Source organism: Leptodactylus fuscus, chromosome 3, assembly GCF_031893055.1.
Source record: "Leptodactylus fuscus isolate aLepFus1 chromosome 3, aLepFus1.hap2, whole genome shotgun sequence".
Taxonomy (NCBI): Eukaryota; Metazoa; Chordata; class Amphibia; order Anura; family Leptodactylidae; genus Leptodactylus; species Leptodactylus fuscus.
In genome coordinates, this window is record NC_134267.1 from 75,555,262 (window position 1) to 75,579,661 (window position 24,400).

Genomic DNA, 24,400 nt, shown 5'->3' on the forward strand with positions numbered 1-24,400 from the left:
CGTGTGCTACTTTGTGCAGACGTGCGTATCTAGTCCTCTGGCATTTGGAACTGTCTGTAGATGTGCGTATCTAATCCTGCTACATGTGTAACTGTGTGCATTGGCGTGTTTCCAATCCGCCGGCGTGTGTTATTGTGTGCAGCGGAACGTATCTAATCCTGCAGCATGTGGAACTGTGTGCATATGTGCGTATCTAATCCTCCAGCTTGTGGTACTGTGTGCAGACGCATGTATCTAATCCTCTGGCGTGTGATATTGTGTGCAGACCTGTGTAGCTAATCCTCCAGCGTGTAGTACTTTGCGCAGACACATATATCTAATACTCTGGCATGTGGAACTGTGTGCAGACGCGCGTATCTAATCCTCTGCCGTGTGATACTGTGTGCTGACCTGTGTATCTAATCCTTCAGCATGTGGAACTTTGAGCAGATGCGCGGATCTAATCCTCTGGCATGAGGAACTGTTTGCAGATGCACGTATCTAATCCTTTGGCATGTGGAACTGTGTGCAGACATGCTCATCTAATCCTGAGCATTGTGGAACTGTATGCAGATGCGCCTATTTAATCCTTTGGCGTGTGGTACTGTGTGCTGACCTGTGTATCTAATCCTCTGATGCGTGTATTTCAGTTTGGATATCAATGTTGGATTGTACATGTGCAGTGACCGTGTATATGGCAGTTGGAATATGCGTGAAAGACTTGCAGGTTTGTTTTGGCTAATGGGGTGTTAGGGTTTTGGGAAAGCTGTATCTCCGGAACGGTACGTCCAAGTGAGTTGGGTTCTCGTCTTAAACCTTCCCGGACACCTGAAGTATCTGTGCGCCAAATTTGGTGAAGATCGGTCCAGTCGTTTGGTCGTGCATAAAAAACAGACAGATAGAAAGACAGACAGAAATATTATTGTAATAATTGCAGCATCTGAGGGATTAAGTGGCTGAGAAGGTGGTCTTATTCATTAGAACAGGCACTATTACTGCTGTATAATAGCACAGTGGTTTGCAAGAATAAAACTCTCAGCAGATCCTGGGATCTGTACTAATTGGTGTCTGTAGTTCTCAGAGGGTCAGGGGACATTAAGGGCCTGTTCATGTGAAAGAAAATGAAGAGAAACTGAGGGGAACTTCTGCCTCAGATTCCTCATCATTTTCCAGTCTTCCAGTTCCACAGGTCAGAAAAAAAGCAGAGTTTCACTTCACCTGATGTGTCAATGTAAACACTGGTAGGCAACTGTCTCCAATGTTGTAGAACTTACAAGAGAATACAGAAAACAGATGCAGCCAGAGTCAGAATGCACAAAATTTAAAAGTCTGTCACAAGTTAGCTTTGCATTCTCCATGAAATACCATGAGAAATAGCTGAGGTTCTGGAATCAACAACTTGTCCACATACTTGTTTGAATGTGAACATGGCCTTAACTGTACTGTTAAACAACTATACAGAAAACAAAACACATTTATATCTACCATGCAGCTCTACTTACAGCTAAAGCGGATAGGTCAATTTCATTGCTGTTAATGAGAAAGTCGTAAATTTTTTCATTCTGCAGGATTTCTTTTGTTATGTATTTGCAATGATCGATAACAACATTTCCATGCTTACAAGTCATTAATGAAGTAAAACTGGGACCTCGACAATATAAATGAAATGCTTCCTCTATACCAAGAACGGGACCTTGACAAAAAGAAAATAAAAGAGATTAAACAACATTTAAAAAAAAAATAAAAAAAAAAAAATAGCTTAGCTTTCCAAATGAAAAGAAAAGATACTATATAATGCTAAAGAATTATTTTTCTGGTTCAACAAAAAAAAAAATCTCACCATTGAAAAGGAGAACATTTCCTAAACATAGAAGTCCTACTGAAGGAATATTATCTTCTTGAGATGAAATATGATGACCAATCATACAAAATGTTCGACTGCTGTCAGAAGAAAGGCTTCCTTTTCTGGGAGGATTATATTCCAAAGTAACATCTGTTGTCCTGTGTTTTTGTTTTAAAAATAAAAATCTGAAGATTAAAATATGCATTAAATATAAAAAAGGTTTAAAATACTAATGGAATTTTGAGACAACAAACTGTCAAAATATCAGTTAAGTAAATTATTGCATCAGTATATATATGTGGACATATGTATGCCTTCCTGAAGGGACAAGTTGGGTTCCTCTTTACTTGTTATATATTTAGAAGAAGATGTCATACATACAATATTATAAATCTTAACGCTCATAATAAATCTGCATTTAAATTATTAAACAATACATTTACTTGAGATATCTGCATAGAGTCCCAAGTTAAACAGTTAGAAACTAATAAGTACTCAGATGTGTATAAAATATGACACTTTAAAGTGTTCTTGTTAATTTTTTAATAAATCCCCAGTACATTTAAACAAAACATGATATAAATTTTTCAAAAGTGTTAAGCAAAGTGGTCAATTGTGCACCAAGAACATCACATTTAAAAATACAGATAATGTCTCTACCAGTAATGCTGTGGAGCAGTAACTCATAACCCTTAAAATAGGCAGGGTAGTTTGGTTATTAAACGTGTATTCCCTAGGTGTGTTTACCATGAGTCCTGCTGTTATCCAAACAATTCTCCTTCTATATTATATCTAAGACCCTTGAAAGGGGGTACATACTGTACCCTGCTTTACAAGGGACCCAGAAACTCGCCTAGCGCCTGATATTATCCTGCTATGGCGAAGGGAAAAGCTACTAAATGTGCTAATAAGGACAACTGTGTTGAAAGTGGGAGATTGTTTTATAGGGTTAACCACATTGAACTAAGTGGTCTTTACCTGTTTTCTGTGTACAATATGAAAAAAACAAAAAAACTTTTTAAGTCTTCAGTAGGTGATACCTTTTTTAATGGCTAACTCATAATGATGACAGAATATGACGTTTCGAAGCTTCCTCTGAGCTTCTTCAGATATAACTAAAAACACTTTCTAGAGGCTGCATATTTCTGACTGGACACAGGGCTAGATTACAGGAGGGAGGGGGGAAGAGGCTATTACTATATACTTATAACAACAAACAATCAATTGCCAGATCCCAGGTTATCTTAATGGCTGTCTTAATGATTTGTATAAGAAGACATAAACCCACGTGAGACGTTAATTCCATTGTCCAACGTCTGGAATAGGGTCATGAACGGACAGAAACTCAGAATGAGAATTAATTCACATCGCCATACAATCAAACAACAGAGAATTGATCTTCCCGTGCCAAAACACTTCTGCCAGGAAGACCACAACATCATCAATGACATGAAAATCTTGATCTTAAAAGGGAACTTTAAATCAAGGAAACAGCGACTGATTTTTGAGTACAAGGCCATGTACGGGACCTTTAGAGTATGCTGGTTGCTAGGTCAATCAGATGGTGGCAAGGATGTCAGCTCAAAGTACTAGGTTTATTGGAAGCAGTTCACACAGTCCAAAGTTTGTAAATCAAAATGGCTTGCTTCAGCATAAGGATAACACAAAGTAGCTTTCTTCAGCGAGGTACAAAATCAAATAAAAACAGTCCTTACTTCAGGATACAAAGCAGGTAAGTCCTCAAGGTTTGCTCACCAACACACAAGGTGATTTTTAGGGCTTTCTCCTCCAGATACACACAAGGCAGTGTGTACACCAGGATTCTCTTACACGAGAGGACTACACCCCCTTCCACTGGGCAGCCTCAACTCTTTTACAGCTGATCTCTCAGGTCACTAGCAAACCAGGACTGGAGTATAGGTCTGGTTCTAGAACCCCTCCTAAATCCTAGAGCCGTACTCCAGCTAGTCACCACATGGATACCAGCCAACTCAGCGGAATGTACCTGCCATCTACAACTTTACCTGCCCCTTTAAGAACCTTTGAGGATCTAAATAAATACAATATATATATATATATATATATATATATATATATAAAAATTCAAAATCACCCCCCTTTTCCCTAGAACACATATAAAAGTGCTTAAATACTGTGGAACACATACACATTAGGTATCCCTGTGTCCAAAAATGTCCGATCTACAAATCTATACAAATATTTTTTCCTGTACTATACAGCAGAAGAAAGTTAAAGTTCTGGAGCGGCCATCTCAGTCTCCTGACCTCAATATCTTTGAGCCACTCTGGGGAGATCTCAAGCGCGCAGTACATGCAAGACAGAACAGAAACTTACAGGAACTGGAGACTTTTTGCCAAGAAGAATGGACAGCTTTACTATCTGAGAAAATAAAGAGCCTCATCCACAACAACCACAAAAGACTTCAAGCTGTCATTGATGTTAGAGGGGGCAGTACACGGTATTAAAAACTGGGGTATGTGAAATTATGAACAAGGTCACTTTGACGTTTTTGATTATCAATATGATTTAAAAAGAGAAAACAGAAGTTTGACAAATTACTTCAACCAACCACTAACCATGAATGGAGAAAACGTTTTTGTGTTATCATTTATATTGTCTGAAAAAAGGACCAAAAAAAACCCAAAAAAAATCGTCCAGGGTATGTAAACTTTTTAGCACAACTGTACATCTGGCCCCACAAAAAAAACACCCTATGCACAGGGTACCTCCAATGAGGCCACTGCCTCAGGAAACATTACTCATGGAAAACCAGGAGGCATTTTAGTACACTATTTTGTTAACCTAAACCAGTTCAAGACAGGCCGCTTTATAAATATGCTGAGCAGAACCTGTCCTGGGCTGGTTTAGAAGTGTAGGGAGAGGAGGAGACTGACAAGAAGGGAGCTCGGCATTGTGTAGACCAGCAGTTCTCAACCTATGGGTCGCAACCCAGGCGGGGGTCGAACGACCAAAACACAGGGGTCGCCTAAAGCCATCGGAAAATACATATTTCCGATGGCTTTAGCAGCTGAGAAGCCACGCTACGTTTTGCAGCAGGGTAGATTATAGTGGGCTGAAGGACCTGTGATGATGTCATGACCATGTGATCGGACTCTGTGGGCGGAGCTATTCAGTACAGTGCCGAGTTACACAGGAAGAGGAAGTTGCAGTGAATGGAGACTGAAAGGTAAGATGGAGAGAAGAGACAGCATGTGTAAGCAAGAGGGGGGGGGGGTTCAGGCTGTGTGTGAGCATGATAGGGGGTTCAGGCTGTGTGTCAGCATAATAGTGGGGTTCAAGCTGTGTGTGAGCATGATAGGGGGGGTTCAGGATGTGTGTGAGCATAATAGGGGGGTTCAGGCTGTGTGTGAGCATGATAGGGGGGTTCAGGTTGTGTGAGCATGATAGGGGGGTTCAAGCTGTGTGTGAGCGTGATAGGGGGTTCAGGCTGTGTGTGAGCAAGGGGGGGAGGTTCAGCAGATTTTGTGGAAGAGAGCTTTTGTGATTAATCACTATGTTTAAATTATGTTTGATTTGTATCAATGAGAATACATAATGAATATCAGATATTTACATTCCGAATCATAACTGTAGCAAAATTAAGGCCCATTCACACGGTCACAGAGGGGCAGATTATGGTGCGAAATCCACGTCATAATCCGCCCCCTCATAATGGAGGTCTATTTAGACTGCCGCTCACGGAAAAAAAAGAAGTGGGCTGCCCTTCAGGCGGATTCAGCGGCTCGGCGAGCCGTGGCGTCCGCCTGGCGGCAGCAACCTCCGGAGTCGGCCCATTACTTTAAGCTGACTCTGGGGGGGAAGCCATGACAGTCGTGGCGTGTTTTGATCCGAGAGTGACGCAGCTCCCCGCGTCACTCTCAGTGCCTGAATCCGCTATACCGCCCCCTGTGTTGAAGACTGCATGGAGTCCTTCCAGTGCTCCTGGTTCAACAGCTTACACAACAAGTAAGCATTAATACTATATAACTATGAATGCAACTAATTGCATGAAATGTATTTATCCTCTATGCTTAGGACAGAGGATAAATACTGGATTGGTGGTGGTGTGACTGCCGAGACCCTCATTGATGGCTGAATACTGTAGTTCAGCGATCTTTGGCATGGCAATCGTAGTAGGGGCATGGGGTTGAATTCATAACAATTACCATAACCCTTAACCATCCTAAGAATAGGTGGCAGTCTCAGCAGTTAGACCAATTGGTTATTTTCTATTGTAGGGATAGAGGATAATATTTCTCATGGCATAAACACCTTTAGGCTAAGACTCCACGAAGCGTTGCAGGAAAGACAACGGCAGAAATGCTTTGCGTTGTTTCCCACAGCGCTTTTCACAGAAAGTCTGCAGAGATTTCCTCTGCAGACTTTCTGCATTAATTATACCTATAGAGAAACCGTCAGTGTTTCCATGGGTATAACTGACATGGTGCGATTTCTAAAAACACAATGGTTTTGGAAATCACAACATTTCCATTGTTGGGATTTTTCTGCAATGTATGAACGAAATTCAGGGACTGTAAAATGTTGCAGTTTTTGCCGCGGCATTTCCACTGCAGCAAACATGGCGCCCCAGACTTGAGGCCTCACGTTGTGGAAACACAGTTTTGTTGTAGAATTTTCTTTGAGCCAAAGTCAGGAGTGGATTTAACAGAAGGGAAATGTCTAAGAACTTCCTTTATATTTCCATTCTTTTTCAAGTCACTATGGCTCAAAAAGAAAATTCTGAAAAATCTGCAACAAAAAAATGCTGCATTAATGTTGGGCCTCAGACTTAAAGGGGTTCTCAAATCATCTATAATTTGCTGCTGCAAATAGTAGCAGGGAATATTAAAAAACAAAACAAAACAACAAGCAGCTCTATGGTCAGTAATTGGCTACTGCAGTTTCCTGACACAAACAGAATGATCATGCGCTAACATCTGGAGGGATGAGTTAATCAAAAGGAACAAGCAGCTGTCATAGAACCCAGAAGACCAAGGGAACGTGACATCCACCCACTAAAGGGGCCACCTTTTTAAGACAGTTGGCGAACCCCTTATTTACAAAAAAATGAATGTTGTTGTTAACTTTGTCTTGCTGCCATTCATTTGAATTTCCGAGCTGTCCCTGTTTAGTCTTATGACTAGCCAGCAACTCCTGCTCCCACCCCCACCAACTAACACTTCAATGTGATCGAATTACTCCATGTCACAATGACAGTAAATCACTACAGTAGCTTATTTTCAGATTGACTAAGAGCAACACCAGTCACCTAGCTAATGTGGGAATTCCTTTGTAGCTTTTAATTCTGATGCATCTCCTTGTTTTCTGCCAGAATGAATAACTGCAAGAACTCTTAGGGTACGTTCTTACAGAGAAATTTGGAGCATATTCTGCCTCAGTCAGCCCCAAATTCCACCTGAAATCTACCTCCTGTTCATTTCAATAGAGGAAAGCACTTTTCTGTTAGCTCATTTTTATCAGCTAGCAGAAAAAGGCAGATTCTTCAAGGGAGACAGATTTTGGAGCTGTTTTTGAAGCAGAACTTCAGAAACAGCACTGCTTCAAATTCCTGCTGCAGAAGTTTTTTACCTGACAAATTCAATGTCAAACTTCTTTGTGTGAACATACCTTAATGGGTATGACCCGATGGGTCAGTGTGAGAAGTGGAGCTGTGGAAATGGGAAGTCCTTCCTTATGTTCCTGGTTTTGATGCCATGCTCCAGTGGTTGAGGTATACACAGGGTGGCCATAAAATAACCTCAGGTGTTTGGAGTCGTGTGCAGGCTGACCCAAAGGACGGAATTGCCTGAAAATTTGTATGTGTGCTAATCAAGGCATGGGGAAACGGATGGCATGAAAAAAAAAAATTAATACCAAAACTCCCCACCAGGGGATAATGTGGCGCTGTACAGTAAACGTCCCTTATTCTCTACTCAGTCTCACTCAGTCGTCATGATGCCTGTCTCTTTGCCAGATTGTGAGTGTCTAGTGAGGTTGTTTTATGAGAATGCCGGGAACGCCACAGCTGCCCTGAGAGCTTTTCATCGTTTGAAAGACCTGCATACAGGTGCCGGCCCAATGTCTGTAACGTCGCCGAGACAAATGATGAAAATTTTTGAGGCAACTGGGTTACTGAGTGTGCAACCAGTCCGCGGCCGACGACCTGTACGCACCGAGGTCGTGGAGGATATTGCTGCAGCTGTTGAGGAACAGAGCACCAGTAGTCATAGCGGTAACTGCAGTGCACACAGTGTTTCCAGGCAATTGGGCCTCCCATACGATACCGTGTGGAAAGTTCTGCGAAAAGTCTTGCGGGCATACCCTAACAAAATTAGCCTTCATCACCAACTGCTTCCTCGTGACAATGACACCCACATCATATTTGCATTAATGTTTCTGGCCAGAGTGGAAGTGGATACCAATTGGCCATGGAATATCCTGTGAAGCGACGAAGTGCATTTTTACCTGGATAGTACGGTCAACACACAGAACTGTCACATATGGGCCACCGAAAACCCGCGTGCGCTTGAGGGGGTTCGGCTGCATTCCGCAGTAACCGGAACTTTGAAATATCACAGAAGACAGAATTATCTGCTGAGAAACATTCTTTCTGGAGTTTTCTCATCTCAACCACCTTAGTAGTCTGGGTGAGATGTACACCCCCTCCATTACCTGACCGGCCATCGGCTTACAGCTCCAAAAACCAAATAACCCTTCTTCCCTTCTATGTCCGGCTGTGCCCTAATATCAGTTTATACCCACATATGACATTACGTATGTTATCCTGGGTACACCAGTGTCATACATGTGGCATAAACATGGCACCCAGCAGGGCGCAGAAGGGAAGGAGCGCTATGTGGCTTTTGGAGTATAGATTCAGATGTTTGGTATCTGAACGCCATGTCATGTTTGTAGAGCCTGTAAAGGTACCAGAAAAGTGGATTCCTCAAAGGAGTGACCTCATTTTGAAAACTGCACCCCTCAAAGAATTTATCAGGGGGTGTAGTGAGTATTAGTATCCCAGATGTGAATGCACAGCGGATGGTGAAGAGGAAATATGTAAACTGTGCGGAGTACATTGCAAACACCAAACTCCCTACTATGTCACAGTAGCTCCTATGATTGGGGGAGGTCACTTTGGGGGACACTTCTGGTGTCTTTTCCCTCATAAGCTCTAAATATGGGGAGTCCCCTGATATATGCTCACACAACTTATACATTTCCTTCCTGCTGTAGCCAGTTGTGTTCTAATGATTTGGCGACTGTTTTTTTTTTTTTTTTTTGTCTAGATGCTATATTTTCTTTATTTTTCTGGTGATATGGCCACATAAGGGATTGTTGTTTGCCGGATGAGATGCATTTTGTAATGACACCATCTTTGGGTGTCTACAACTCATTGAATATATTTTACTAACTCTTTTTGGCCGGATTTAAAAAAAATTAAATTCTGGCATTGCGTTTTACCTTTTAAATTTTTCACAATGCAGAATACAGTATAAGTAACGTGACCTTTATCCTGTTTGTCGGTACAATTACGGCGATACCTTATTTATAAGGTTTTTTTATGTGTTAGTAATTTTGCAGAACAAAAACACATTTCGGGACATAAATCAATGTTTTTGTCATCGTCGTCTTCTGAGAGGCGTAGCATTTTTATTTTACGGTTGACAGTGTTGGTTGAGGGCTTATTTTTTGCAGGACAACCTGTGCTTTTTATTGGTACTATTGTTCGGTACATATGATTTTTTAATCACTTTTTATAGTATATTTTGTAAGGTGAGATGGCGAATAACCATTACTTCCGGCAGGTTTTTTCCATTTTTTTCCCCTGACGTTTACCGTGTACATTTAGTTTTTTTTTCTGTTTTATTGTATAGATTTTTACAGATGTGACGTTACCGAATAGGCATTGTTTTTATTAATTAGGGTTTTTTTTTACATAATTAGTTTCCTTTAGAAAAAAAAAAAGGGAATTTTGGCTCTTTATAACTTTATTAATTTTTTTAAAACACTTTTTTTCATTTTTTTTTCACTTTTACATATGTCCCATTAGGACACTTGATTCAGCAATGATTTCATTGCTGAATTAATATTATACACAGGGAGACACAGGCTGCATGTGTCTCCCAGTGTATAACAGGAAGTCAGGCTATGCAGACACATAGCCTGCCTTCCTAAAGTCCTGGCAGGATCACCAGGTAACAGGGGGCTGTAGCAGCCTAGGGTCACTGGCCAGACCCCAGGCTGCACAGTACACATATCAGCACCTTCCAATCTCTCCGCAGGGCGTGCCGGGTACCCCGGCAATATCGCTCAATCCTTTGGGTGCCGCGATGATGTTTCATCATGGCAACCAAGGGGTTAACAACCCCCATTGGAGCTGAGGTTTAAGGAGCAGGGTGTTAGCGGTCAGATACAGCTAACACCTGCTCCATTACGTTAGCACTGACAGGAAAAACCTTCCCTGACTACCGACGTAATTTTACTATAGGGCAGTTTGGAAGGACCATTCAGAGCTGATGTAATTTTACTATGGGCCGGTCGTTAAGGGGTTAAACAAACACTCTCTGCTTAGCTCCCACAGTGCATGTGCTGGCTCTAGGACAGCACAACTGTCAGCTGTATCCCTCATGCCTTCTGTATCATAGCTCAACATTAGAAATATAAATTGTATGTCCCATTATATTGTTTGTTTACTTGCTTCATCATCTGACCTCGTAGCCCCTCCCCCTTGGGGATGGGTTTACTGCCCATTTTTTTTTGGCCTTTAAATATGTGAAACGTTTGCAATTTTACGGTCATATTTACACTTGAGAAAGGGCCTCTGTTAACCAGAAAGTTGAATGGTAAATGCCAAAAAAAGTCCATCTTCTGGACCAGCAGTAGTGACCAGCAGTAGTCCATCTTTTTGCTTCCTGGAGAAATGCTCCTTATAGTTGGATTCTGACGACATGTGATCCTCTCATTACATACTGAATAAGATGTCCAATTGCTATCTGAAGTCCAGTCCAACCTAGGATTATACTACGTGCATTTATAGTAGTTGTACACTATCTGAACAAAAAGGCGAGAGCCTCTCCACTTGTTTATTTTCTATTTATTACTTAGTTAACAGTATTACACTATTTGGTGCTTGGTACTGCTTCTGTTTTTTCATCCAGGTTCTAAACTTACTAGCTTTGCAGTCACTTCCTGCAGCAGTGAGACAGGGCCAGAAAAAATAGAAACGGAAAAGCAGTGGTGAAGGATTAAAGCATTTTTCATATTTTCAGCCCATTCTGCCCCTTTGCAAAAAAATTATATTGCATCAGAAAACACCTTTGTATAGACATTATGATTACAAACTAAATATTTTAGAAGAGGTAAAATAAGTAAAAGAAAAGAAAACATACCTTTGTCCAGAGACCCATATCATTATTTTACTGCACACCTTGTTCTTGCTTTCAAACACCTCTTTACATGTAAAAGCCAAGTGTTGCCAACTTCCAGGTCTTAAAATGTTTTCCTGCGTTTCAACTTGTGCCAAGATGATCCATTTATAGTCATCACTTGAGCATAGTCTATAAACATATAAATTAATCAAAATGTTAATTCTTAAAGTATTTAACGTTAAAGGAGTTGTCCAATTTCAGATAAATATTGAGACACAAATGTTATCACTATATTATAAAAATGAATCCTTGTCTGTCTGCTCTCTATGCGCGACCAAACAACTGGACCGATCTTCACCAAATTTGGCACACAAATACCTCAGGTGTCCGGGAAGGTTTAAGGCGAGGCCTCAACTCACTCGGACGAACCGTTCCGGAGATACAGCTTTCCCAACACACTGACCCCCCCCCCCCCCATTAGCCAATACAAACCTGCAAGTCTTTCACTCATATTCCAACTGCAAAACACACGGTCATTCCACATGTACAATCCAGCACTGATATCCAAACTGAGATACACACATCAGAGGATTAGATACACAGGTAAGAGAAATATAAAAATGATGACCGGATGCCAATCTCGTGGAAATAGTAGACTCCAGTCAGGAGCCCTCCAGGCCAATTGCAGCTCTTACCCGGACATTGTCCCACACAGTGGGGGTTAGGCAAATTATAAAGGATATATAGAAAAACCGGGAAATGATATAGCGTTGATGGCAGCAAATTTAAAATAGACTTGAGTATAAAAATCACGATGTGGATGGTTAAGATGAATTGGTTCTGTTTCTTGCTCCAAAGACATGAACAGCAGCTTAAAATGGCTACGCGTTTCAAAACTGGGCAGGTGTCTTCTTCAGGCCAAGCAGGAGGTGTCCAGCCATAGCCTTAATACCATAATTTGGTTCTAAGGCTATTGCTGGACACCTCCTGCTTGGTCTGAAGAAGACACCCGCCCGGTGTCGAAACGCGTAGCCATTTTAAGCTGTTATTCATGTCGTTGGAGCAACAGATACACAGGTAAGCACCCAGTATCACATGCCAGAGGATTAGATAAGCGCGTCTGCACACAGTTCCACATGCCAGAGGATTAAATATGTGTGTCTGCACACAGTTCCATAAGCCGAAGGATTAGATACATGCGTCTGCATACAGTTGCACATGCCAGTGGATTAGATACACGCGTCTGCACACATTTCCACAGGCCAGAGGATTTTTTTTCTTTTTGGTAGAGTTGGAAGGGACCTCAAGGGCCATCGGGTCCAACCCCCTGCGAGTGCAGGTTTTCCTAAATCATCCCAGCTATATGTTTATCCAGATTCCACTTGAAGATTTCCATTGATGGAGCGCCCACCACCTCCCGTGGCAGCCTATTCCACTCTCTCACTACCCTCACTGTCAGAAAGTTTTTCCTAATGTCTAATCTGTATCTCTTTCCCTTTAGTTTCATCCCATTGCTTCTTGTACTTCCTTGTGCTAATGAGAATAGGGTAGATCCCTCTGCACTGTGACTACCTTTCAGATATTTGTAGACTGCTATTAAATCTCCCCTCAGCCTTCTCTTCTGCAAACTAAACAATCCCAGTTCTTTTAGCCGCTCCTCATAGGACATGGTTTGCAGACCTTCCACCATTTTGGTTGCTCTTCTCTGGACTTGCTCCAATATATCGATGTCTTTCTTGAATTGAGGCGCCCAGAACTGTACACAGTATTCCAGGTGTGGTCTGACCAGGGAAGAGTACAGCGGAATAATGACCTCTCTTGATCTAGATTCAATGCTTGTCTTAATACATCCCAGAATTTTATTAGCCTTTTTTGCAGCAGCACCGCACTGTTGGCTCATGTTGAATTTGTGATCTACTCTTATGCCCAAGTCCTTTTCCCCTATGCTATCACTTAGTTCTATTCCTCCCATACTATATGTTTTTTACATTTCTGTTACCCAGATGTAGAACTTTGCATTTGTCCCTGTTAAATACCATTTTGTTCGCCTCAGCCCATTGTTCCAATGTGTCTAAGTCCTTTTGAATACACTCTCTCTCCTCTCTAGTGTTGGCTATTCTTCCTATCTTCGTATCATCTGCAAATTTTATGAGTTCCCCAATAATTCCATCGTCCAGATCATTTATAAAGATATTAAAAAGTACTGGGCCCAGAACAGAGCCCTGCGGCACCCCGCTTTTGACTTTCTTCCAGTTTGATGTGTAGCCATTTAGTATTACTCGTTGTGCTCGATCATTAAGACAGTTGTGAATCCACCTAACTGATTTTTTGTCAAAGCCATACTTAATCATTTTTTCAATAAGAAGGTTATGTGATACTTTACTTTATCAAATGCCTTACTGAAGTCAAGATATACTATGTCCACGGCATTCCCTTGGTCCAACCATTCAGTGATTTTGTTGTAGAAGGAAATCAGGTTAGTCTGACAAGATTTATTGGTCCTAAAGCCGTGCTGGCTCTGGTTAATTAATGCCTTCCCATCCAGGTACCGAAGTAAATGTTCCTTGACAATTTGCTCAAAGATTTTTCCTGCTATCGAGGTCAGACTTACCGGCCTGTAATTTCCTGGATCGTCCCTTTTCCCCTTTTTGTAGATGACGACATTTGCCCTTTTCCAATCTAAAGGGACCACTCCTGTTTCCCATGACTTACCGAAGATTATAGCAAGGGGTTCTGTTATTTCCTCTGCTACGCTCAAAAGGAACACACGCTGAAGACTTAGATGTACAGGTCAGCACACAGTATCACACGCCAGAGGAATAGATATGCACGTCTGCACACAGTACCACACGCCGAAGGATTAGATACACAGGTCAGCACACAGAATCACAGGCCAGAGGATTAAATATGCACGTCTGCACACAGTTCCACACGCTGGAGGATTAGATACAAAGGTCAGCACACAGCATCAAACGCCAGAGGATTAGATACATACGTCTGCACACAGTTCCACATGCCAGAGAATTAGATACGCGCTTCTGCACAAAGTACCACATGCCAGAGTATTAGATACACAGGTCAGCACACAGTATCACACACCAGAGGATTAGATACGCGCGTCTTCACACAGTACCACACGCTGGAGGATTAGATATGCAAGTCTGCCCACAGTTCCACACACACCGCAGGATTAGATACACGCCACTGCACACAATACCACACAAAAGAGGATTGGATATGCGCCAATGCACACAGTTACACATGCCACAGAATTAGATATGCACATGTACACACAATTCCACATGCCAGAGGATTAGATACGCAAGTATTCACACAGTACCACACGCCAAAGGATTAGATACATGCATCTTCACACAGTTCGACACACTGGAGGATTAGATACGTGCGTCTATACACAGTTCCATATGCCACAGGATTAGATACGAGTGTCTGCGCAGCTACACACGTTGGAAGATTAGATACGCATGTCTTTACACAATACCACACAATGGAGGATTAAATACGCGCCACTGCACACAATACCACACGAGGGAGGTTTAGATACACACTACTGCACACAATACCCCACAGGGAGGGTTAGATACACGCGTTTGCACACAGTACCACACCCCAGAGGATTAGATACGCATGTCAGCACACTGTACCACACGCCGGAGAATTAGATACACGCATCTGCACACAGTTCCACACGCTGGAGGATTAGATACGCAAGTCAGCACACAGTACCACATGCCAGAGGATTAGATATGCACATCTACACACAGTTCCACACGCCGGAGGATTAGATATGTGCATCTATACACAGTTACACATGCAGCATTAGTTACGCACGTCTGAGCATAGTTCCACATGCCGGAGCTTTAGATACGCATGTCTTTACACAATACCGGAAGATTAGATACGCGTGTCTGCACACAGTACCACAAGCCAGAGGATTAGATACGCGCATATGCACATAGTACCAAGCGCCAGAGGATTAGATACATGTGTCTATACACAAATCCACACACCAGCGGATTAGATATGTGCCACTGCACACAATACCACACGCTGGAGGAATGGGTATGCGCCACTGCACATAATACCACTCGCCAGAGGATTAGATATGCACCAATGCACACAGTACACATAAGGGAGAATTAGATACGTGCCACTGCACACAGTACCACACGCCAGAGGATTAAATACACGCCACTGCACACAGTACCACACGCCAGGGGATTAGATATGCACCACTCCACACGCCGGAGGATTAGACACATGGCTCTGCACAGAGTACAACATATTCGAGTTTTACTCCAGCTTTACATAGCAACCCAGCCATTTTTCTTCATTACTTTGTGTACTTTGTGTCAGCCTTAAAGGGGCAGGGCGCTTTGGATGACACTGTTACACACAAGGTCACATTCACACAGCTTTACTTGAGGTATCCATAACAACTGATCCCAGATTTTTCACTGATATCCAAAATGAGATACACATGATCACATGACGCTTATAGACACCTTATAGACACACAGAAACGATATACAAAATACACCAGTGCAAAACTGGACAATACTTATGGGGCCACTACACAAACAAAAAACTTAAATATATACGTGCGAAGCCGGGTCCTCCTGCTAGTTTCATATATATAAAAGTGAGTTTATGTGTGTCTGTCTGTTTTTTATGTGGGACCAAACGACTGGACTGATCTTCACTAGAGATCAGCGAGTACTGCTCAGATCAGCCGATCCGAATAGCACGCTCGCATAGAAATGAATGGACGTAGCCGGCACACGGGGGGTTAAGCGGCCGGCCGCCGTTAAAGCGGAAGTACCAGATGCATCCATTCATTTCTATGGAGCGTGCTGTTCGGATCGGCTGATCCGAACAGTACTCGCTCATCTCTAATCTTCACCAAATTTGGCACACAGATACTTCAGGTATCCTGGAAGGTTTAAAGGGATTCTATTATTAAAACTGCATTTTTTCTTGCTAACACGTAGGAATAACCTTAAAGGGGCTCTGTCATTGGGAAAAGACATTTTTAGATAAGCACATCCTTGCATAGCCTTTAAAAAGGCTATTTCTCACGTACCGTTTGCATGTAAATCGCCTCAGTAGATTTTGAATAAGTCTGTTTTTATTCATATGCTAATTAAACCTCTGCGTGCATTCCGGAAGTGTCTGTGTACACTGTCTGCTCTTTGTATATGTACAGCAGAGATGAGTAATCAGCACAGCAGCCTCTGCTGTACAACAGTACATACACATAGAGCAGACTGTGATCAGAGACGCTTCCAGTACATGGTGGAAGCTAATTAGCATATGAATAAAAGCGGACTAATTCAAAATCTACTAAGGCGATTTACATACAAAAGGTACGTGCGAAATAGCCTTTCTAAAAGGCTATGCAAAGATGTGCTTATCTAAAATTGACTTTTCCCAATGATAGAGCCTCTTTAAGAAAGGCTATTCTTCTCATACCTTTAGACGTCTACCGTTCCGTAGAAATCACGGTTTTCATCGGTATGCAAATGAGTTCTCGCAACACTGGGGGCGGTCCCCAGCGCTCAAACAGCATTGGGGGTGTCCCCAGTGCTGTGAGAGAACTCTCCAGCAACTGCCTCCTCTTCCTCTGGAACACCCTATCTGTGACGTGTTCTTCGGATGGCTTCTTCTGGCTTTAAATGGGACGCATGCACAGTCGGCTCTGCCATGCCTGCGGCCATTTTCTTGTGGCCGCTTACATAGTATGCTCGTGTAATGGGTCCCATTTAAAGCCAGAAGAAGCCATCCGAAGAACATGTCATGAAGAGGGCTTTCCAGAGGAAGAAAAAGCAGTCGCTGGAGAGTTCTCTCGCAGCACTGGGGACACCCCCAGTGTTGCGAGAAAACTAATTTGCATACCGATAAAAACCGCGTATCTATGGAACGGTGGTGCGGAGAAGACATCTAAAGGTAGGAGAAGAATAGCCTTTTTTAAGGCTATGCCTACGTGTTAGCGAGAAAAAAAATGCAGTTTTAATGATAGAATCCCTTTAAGATTGGGCCTCAACTCTTTTAGATGTACCATTCCTGAGATACAGTATTCCCAAAACAATTACTGACATTTGGCAGTCTTTCACTCATGTTCCAACTGCCGTACACATGACCACACCACATACATACAGCATTACTCCAGGTTTATCCATCACTGATATCTAACACTGAGATTAGATTAGATACACAGCTCAACACACACCATCATACATCAAAGGATTAGATACACAGCTCAGCACACTTCCTGTTTGTGGCAAATTAGCATAAGGGAGGGGGAAATTTTTTTTAATGTGGGTGGGGACCATGGCAGCCATTTTGAACGCTGACATTTTGGATCCAACTTTAGTTTTTTTCAATGGGACGAGGGTCACATTAAACTTATTGAGAATTTCACAAGAAAAATAATGGTGTGCTGCTTAGTTTTAACGGAACTTTATTCTTTCATAAGTTATTAACAATTTTCTCTTTGTTTACAGCCATTGATATGTCGCAGAGGTTAACACGATGAGCGGATAGAAATTGTGTTGATGTCTGGAGAACGCAATACCCAAGTCATTGCACCAAATTTCAATGCAAGACACCCATCTCCCATGCAACAGTTAGAAATCTGCTTGCCAAATTTCATGAAACTGATTCAGTGTTGGATTGGCCAAAATGTGGACGCATGAAAATTGTCACTAATAAAGAAACATCACTCAACGAGGACGACACAGATCGGCGTACTGAATTTGCAAAATGGACAAAACAAAAATTGAAACAGGGCCCTCAGTTTACACAGAACATTAAGTTAAGTGATGAGGCAAACTTTTTGTGAATGGTGAAATTAAACAAACAAAAAAAACAAACAAAAAAAAAAACCGCTATTGGTGTGACACTAACCCACACTGGATAGAGCCCTCCAAGACTGTTGGAACACAAAAATTGATGGGTATGGTATATGGAGTACAAAGCTAGGGGGACATTCTTCATCAATGGAAACCTCAATGCCACTGGATATCTTAAACTACTACAGGATGATGTGTTTCTCTCTTTATGCACTGAAGCTGGCGCATTCTCTGAGTTTTTCCAGCAAGACGGTGCACCACCACATTATGAGTGTCAGGTCCGAGCTTTCTTAGATGAACTGTTTCCTGAAAAGTAGATTGGTCGTTGTGGGCCAGTTGAATAGCCACCAAGGTCTCCTGATCTGACCCCCTTAGACTTTTATCTTTAGGGTAATCTGAAGGCAATTGTCTATGCTGTAAAGATACAAGATATGTAGCACCTTAACCCCTTCCCGTCGATGGCACTTTTTGACTTCCTGACCAAACTCGATTTTTTAAAACTGACATGTGTCACTTTATGTGGCAATAACTTTGGAATGCTTTAACTTACCAAAGTGATTTTGAGATTGATTTTTCGTAACACATTATACTTCATGTTAGTGGTAAATTTTGGTTGATATGTTTTGTGTTTAATTATGAAAAAATAGGAAATGTGGTGGAAATTTAGAAAAATATGCATTTTATAACGTTTGAAATGATGTGCATTGCATACAGATAGTCAGACCGCCAAAAATTATATCATAAATCTTATGTCCCAGATCTCTGCTTTATGTCGGCATCAAACTTTAGTCACCCTTTTATTTTTTACGGACATTATAAGATTTACAAGTGAAACATGTTACTTGTGTATTGCAGTGTAGAGGAAGCTGTCAGCCTGTGTAGACGCACAGGGCTGACAGCTTCCTTTTGGGCAGGATCAACCAGGTACGTGGAGGGGGTAAGTGATGGGGCAGACCCGGGGTCACTGATCAGATCCCGGGCTGCCCCCTACAAACATCAACACCCCCCGAAACCGGCGCAGGGGGTGTCGATTGGCACATGTTTGACCGCCGGCATCTCAGGGGTTAACACCTACGATCGGACACGGTTCCGACCGCGGGAGTTACAGGGCAATGCCAGCCGTATGTTACGGCTGACACCCGCAGGGCATGGTGCGCACGCAGGTTCTGTGTGCGCACCATAGTACGGCGGTTTGCGGGAAGTCCTTCCCGGCAGTGCCATACTATTACGGCGGATGTCGGGAGGGAGTTAAACAACGAATACTGGAATCCTGTGCTAGCATTTCTTCTGTGGTGTTGCTATCAATGTGTCAAGAGTGGGAGAAGAGGGTTGCATTGACAATCCAACACAATGGACAGTACTTTGAACACATAATTTGTAAATAACTCATGAAAGAATAAAATTATGTTAAAACCAAGCACACAATTGTTTTTCTTGTAAAACAAGTTTGATGTGATCCATGAACCTTTTCCCATTGAAAAAAAATAAAATTGGTTCCAAAATGGCAGAATTCAAAATGGCTGCCATGGTCACCACTAGAGATGAGTGAATATACTTGTTTGAATACCGCCACCATATAGCTCCCGATGCATAAACACTTCCGGGGCATCAAATTTTTACTGCCCCTCCCATCTTCCCTGCCGCGGGGAGCTATGCGTCGGAGGTATTCAATCAAGTATATTCACTCATCTCTAGACACCACCCATTTTGAAAAGTTTTCCCCCTCCCATATGCTAATGCTTTAAAGGGCCAGGGCGCTGTGGATTACATGGTTACACAAGTTCACATTCACACAGCTTTACTTCAGGTATCCATAACAACCACTTGCAGGTTTTTCACCGATATCCAAACTGAGATATGATGCTTATGGACACACACCAAATCACATACAAAACTGTGCAATTCTTATGAGGCCACTACACAAACAAAAAATGAAATATACCCGAAGCCAGGTCCTCCTGCTAGTAATTTATAAAATGAAAAGTCATACAATTTTATAATTTAATAATACAGGCCCGTCTCGTTCCAGTAGGGGAACTTTAATAAGACAGGCATAGGAAATACCAGTCTTAGTAAATTATTTAGCATAAGTATACAGTAAGGGAGGTTGCACCAGTATTATCATCTTCATTACAACTGTCTAATAGGCAGCAAAAGCTTTGTTAAAACTTTGTTCACATCAGTGTTTGGGTTTCCATTTGGGGTCCGCTTGGGGAACCCCAAACTGAAACCTAATCCACTTAAAAAAAGCGGTTACACACGAAAACCCGCAGGCCTCAGACTAAAATGGGTTCTGCGTGGTTTCCGCCCGAAAAAGTGAAAAAATGCTTGCAGCGTTTTTCTCTCTGCATTTTTCATGTGGAAAGGGGAACAGAATGCCCATACAGAAAGTCAGAGATGCTGTGAACCCAGCCTAAGTACTCCTGTCCTTCTGTGGAACAGTTCTGGTGCCTACAAAAGGTGTCAAACAGATCTCCATAGGCTTAAAGGGATTCTACCATTAAAATACGTTCTTGATAACACATAAGAATAGCCTTAAGAAAGGCTATTCTTCTCCTACCTTTAAATGTCTTCTCTGCGCTGCCGTTCGGTTGAAATCCCGGTTTTCCTTGGTATGCAAATGAGTTCTCCAGCAGCACTGGGGGCGTCCCCAATGCTGCGAGAGAACTCTCCAGCAACGCCTTTATCTTCTTCAGGAACGGCCTCTCTGTGGGTCTTCTTCTGGAGCTGGGTTTGAATCTTCTAGGCCTCGGGCAGATCTGACTGTGCATGCCCGCGGCCACAAGAAAAATGGCCGCTTACACAGTAAGTACCACAGTCTGGTAAGTGCAGTCAGCTCTGCCCGAGGCCTAGAAGATTGAAAGCAAGGATGGAAGAAGACACAGGAAGAGGGCGTTCCAGAAGAAGATGGAGGCATTGCTGGAGAGTTCTCTCGCAGCATTGGGGACGCCCCCAGTGCTGCGAGAGAACTCATTTGCACACAGAAGAAAATCGTGATTTCAACCAAACGGTGTCACAGAGAAGACTAAAAGTAGATGGAGAAGAATAGCCTCTCTTAAGGCTATTCCAACGTGTTATCGAGAAAAAAAAAAAAGCATTTTAATGGTAGAATCCCTTTAAGCAGAGAAAGCTGCTGCTAAGCTAAGTTTCATGTGAGAGACCAACATATAGAATACCAAAACTGAGCACATGGGAAAGCTAGGTTTGCATGAAGATTTAATTTAAATTTGAAACTAACATTTGTGCAATTGCATTACTCCAATTTTAACTGAAAACATTTCACTAAGACAAAATAGATTACCTAAAAGTAAAACGACTTGATGACACGTTGAACCAGATCTGCATCATGAGCACCTTGGAGCCCACAGAGAGAACATGTATAAAGTCTTCATCCAAAAACCTATCACAAGTGGAATATTCTGCTCCAAGAGTTTGGTCTGCTATTAAAAGTAAAATAAATAAGTTTAAATACAGACACATCTTACTAAACACTAAGAACATGATAAATTATGCAACAGTTTCGCATTTCTTCAGTGTTATAATTTGAAAGAACTACCCTGGCTAACATCTCAATTCATCATACTGCTCATAAAACTTACAGTAAGTCACCTATTGTACAGACATCCTGTGTTCTAATAATAATAATGGGAAAAACACAGATTTTCATCATACTTGTGAATTTTTAGTCTATAAGGAAACCATAAAACCAAAACAAAGGCATCGTGCCATTAGGAAAATCCCTGTCTATATGCTCTACTGTTGTGTACGAACATCAGAAGCGAGTTAACATCCGAGTATCAGAATGCTGTTTCAAACAGTATTTCCTCCATTGTTACAATGTAAATGTTTGCCACTCTGTCTGTTGACACAGGGTTTTTTGCAGGCGGATTTAGACAAATAATCCAGGCCTGGGTAAAGTTAGGGAAATTGAATTCAGCTTCCCAGAGATGTGAGAAAACACAGTTAAAAAGGACCTTTAATGTCCAGAGGCACATGCGGTTTTATACCGCTAGAAAGACGACAGTGCTCTGAATTCAGTGCACTGTCGGCTTTCTAGCAGTATATAAAACCGCATGTGCCTGAGGACATTAAAGGTCCTCTTTAATTTATGTTATAAGGTGAGGAGGATGGGCAATTACTTTTTCATACAGAGCCCTGTAGGTTTTGATTAACTTTTCCCTTAAAGGGATTCTACCATTACCAAACATTTTTTTTCTCTTACTTTTTTCTTGTGGCCGGCGGGCATGCGCAGTCAGCTTTGCCCTAGGCCTAGAAGTTTGAAGCCAAACCCAGGAAGCGGCGCTGGAGACTTCTCTTGCAGCATTGGGGGCGCCCCCAGTGCTGCAAGACAACTCATTTGCATACCGGCAAAAAACGGGATTTTAACCGAACGGCGGGGCGGAGAAGTCATCTAAAGGCAGGAGAAGAATAGCTTTTCTGTCAACGAGAAAAAAAGGTTTTTAATGGTAGAATCTCTTTAATAATAAAATGCCTTCATTTAAAAACGGCATTTTGGGTTTACTTGTGTTATGTTTGTCTAATATTAAAATTTATTTGGTGATCTGAAACATTTAAGTGTGACAAACATCCAAAACATCAGGAAATCAGAAAGGGGGCAAATATTTTTTCAAACTTACTGCGTTTTCGCAGTACAAAATTATAGTTTTTGATGCTACCATTTTGGTGTACGTACAAAATTTTGATCACTTTTATTGACATATTGAAATGCAAGATGAACCAAAATAACAGCATTTTTTTTTTAATAAAAGGTACTTTTTTTTTTTTCTTACAGCTATTAACTTAGTTATGTAGTCTTTGGCTTTAACAATCAGTATAAAAGATACATCTGATCCCAGGCATTGCAGCAAAATATCCACTGTGTAACATAGTAAGAATGCACAGCTGCTATGCCCATTCCCCCTCAGCGCAATATAAAATTACATCAGTTTGACTGCATGTTGCATCACCATTTGATGTAAATCTACAGTGCATGACACAACACTTAAAGGGATATGTCAGGTGGTTTGAAGCCCAAAATTGCTTAAATCCAAATTGCTCATCCATGCAAACATTAGTATACTAGTTTTTATTTATTAGTGAATGAAGAATCTGGTAGTCTAATGCACTGTTTAAAAAAAAAAAAAAAAAAGTACTGAGAAAAGTACTCATTGCTTCACTGCGCATGCCATGCACATTGAATTCATCATTCACAAAACACATGCAGCAATTTCCTGTAACAGTCTGCTCTTTAGCATAAGTAATGTATAATTTACTAATAACTGGGGGGAATAGGGTGCTTCCATTTAGGTTTGGGATCCTAAATCCTAGATGCACAACTGCTAGCTGGCAGATTACTGTCAACAAACCACCTCACAAATTCAACATACATTTTGAAATAAGAAAAGTCTTAAAAAGCCAGATGTATACCTGTACTTTGTGATTGAAAAGCAAACTTATTTTTTTTCCGTGTTTGTTTTCCTCTCATCAAACTTTCTAATTCTTGATTGCATTCAAGCTTTAACCAGAGTGTTAGGCTGAATCCATCAGACATATGTGGCCAGCAATTCTGGCCAACCAAACGTAAATGAATAGGTGCAATGTGCCACGGAGAGAGTATATGGTCACTTTGGACGTCTTTATTTTGCCAAGTTTTTGCTCTTCGGCAGAATCCTGTTATTTTACCACTGGTTGAGCCAGCAGACTTCTGAGCAACACCACTTGATCCAATTAGGTTAAGAGGAAAGGCCAAGTGTTTCAGAGGCATCATGCCATTACTAGCCTCGCTGATCTTGAGAATTCCTTTAACAAGCATTTCCTAAAACAGTAAAACACTTTTTATGACTATAATATTACAATTTACTAAATTCATATTTACGGATCTTAATTCTACATAATAAAAAAGTGTTAATTGCTATATTTGGTCAAATATTCCAACATAGTTTGACCCTTTAAGAATTCAATGAATACATTAATGCTTGGAGACTTTTTTCAGATTTTCCCTCCACGCCTTCCAAAATGCATATTTATTTTTTTTTGTCAACATAGTTATGTGAGGGTTTACTCTTTGGATGAGAAGTGTACTTCAACTTTGTATCATTTTGGGCAACATATATTTTTCAATGTTATTAACATTTTTTTGGTGGTCTATGTGAACCCCCCCCCCACACACACACACACTATTCTATCACAATTTATGCATTTTGTCTTTACGGCACTCAATCTGCATTAAGCTGGTATAGCAATTATGTCCAGCGGGTCAGTATGATTCTGGCGATACCATATTTAAATTCGAGCTATTGTATTTTACCTCTTTT

The 24,400-nt window shown here is 41.5% G+C and overlaps 1 protein-coding gene across 1 annotated transcript in view; it reads right to left on the minus strand.

Annotated features, from left to right (window-relative positions):
* LYST (lysosomal trafficking regulator) overlaps positions 1-24,400 on the minus strand; it is a 393,838-nt gene that overhangs the window by 235,748 nt on the left and 133,690 nt on the right. Inside the window, exons 11-15 of the mRNA XM_075267816.1 lie at positions 23,514-23,901; positions 21,388-21,526; positions 11,236-11,403; positions 1,820-1,980; positions 1,482-1,672 (exon numbers count right to left, since the gene is read on the minus strand). Of these exons, the coding sequence (XP_075123917.1) occupies positions 1,482-1,672; positions 1,820-1,980; positions 11,236-11,403; positions 21,388-21,526; positions 23,514-23,901 (1,047 nt within the window). The remainder of the gene's footprint in view (positions 1-1,481; positions 1,673-1,819; positions 1,981-11,235; positions 11,404-21,387; positions 21,527-23,513; positions 23,902-24,400) is intronic.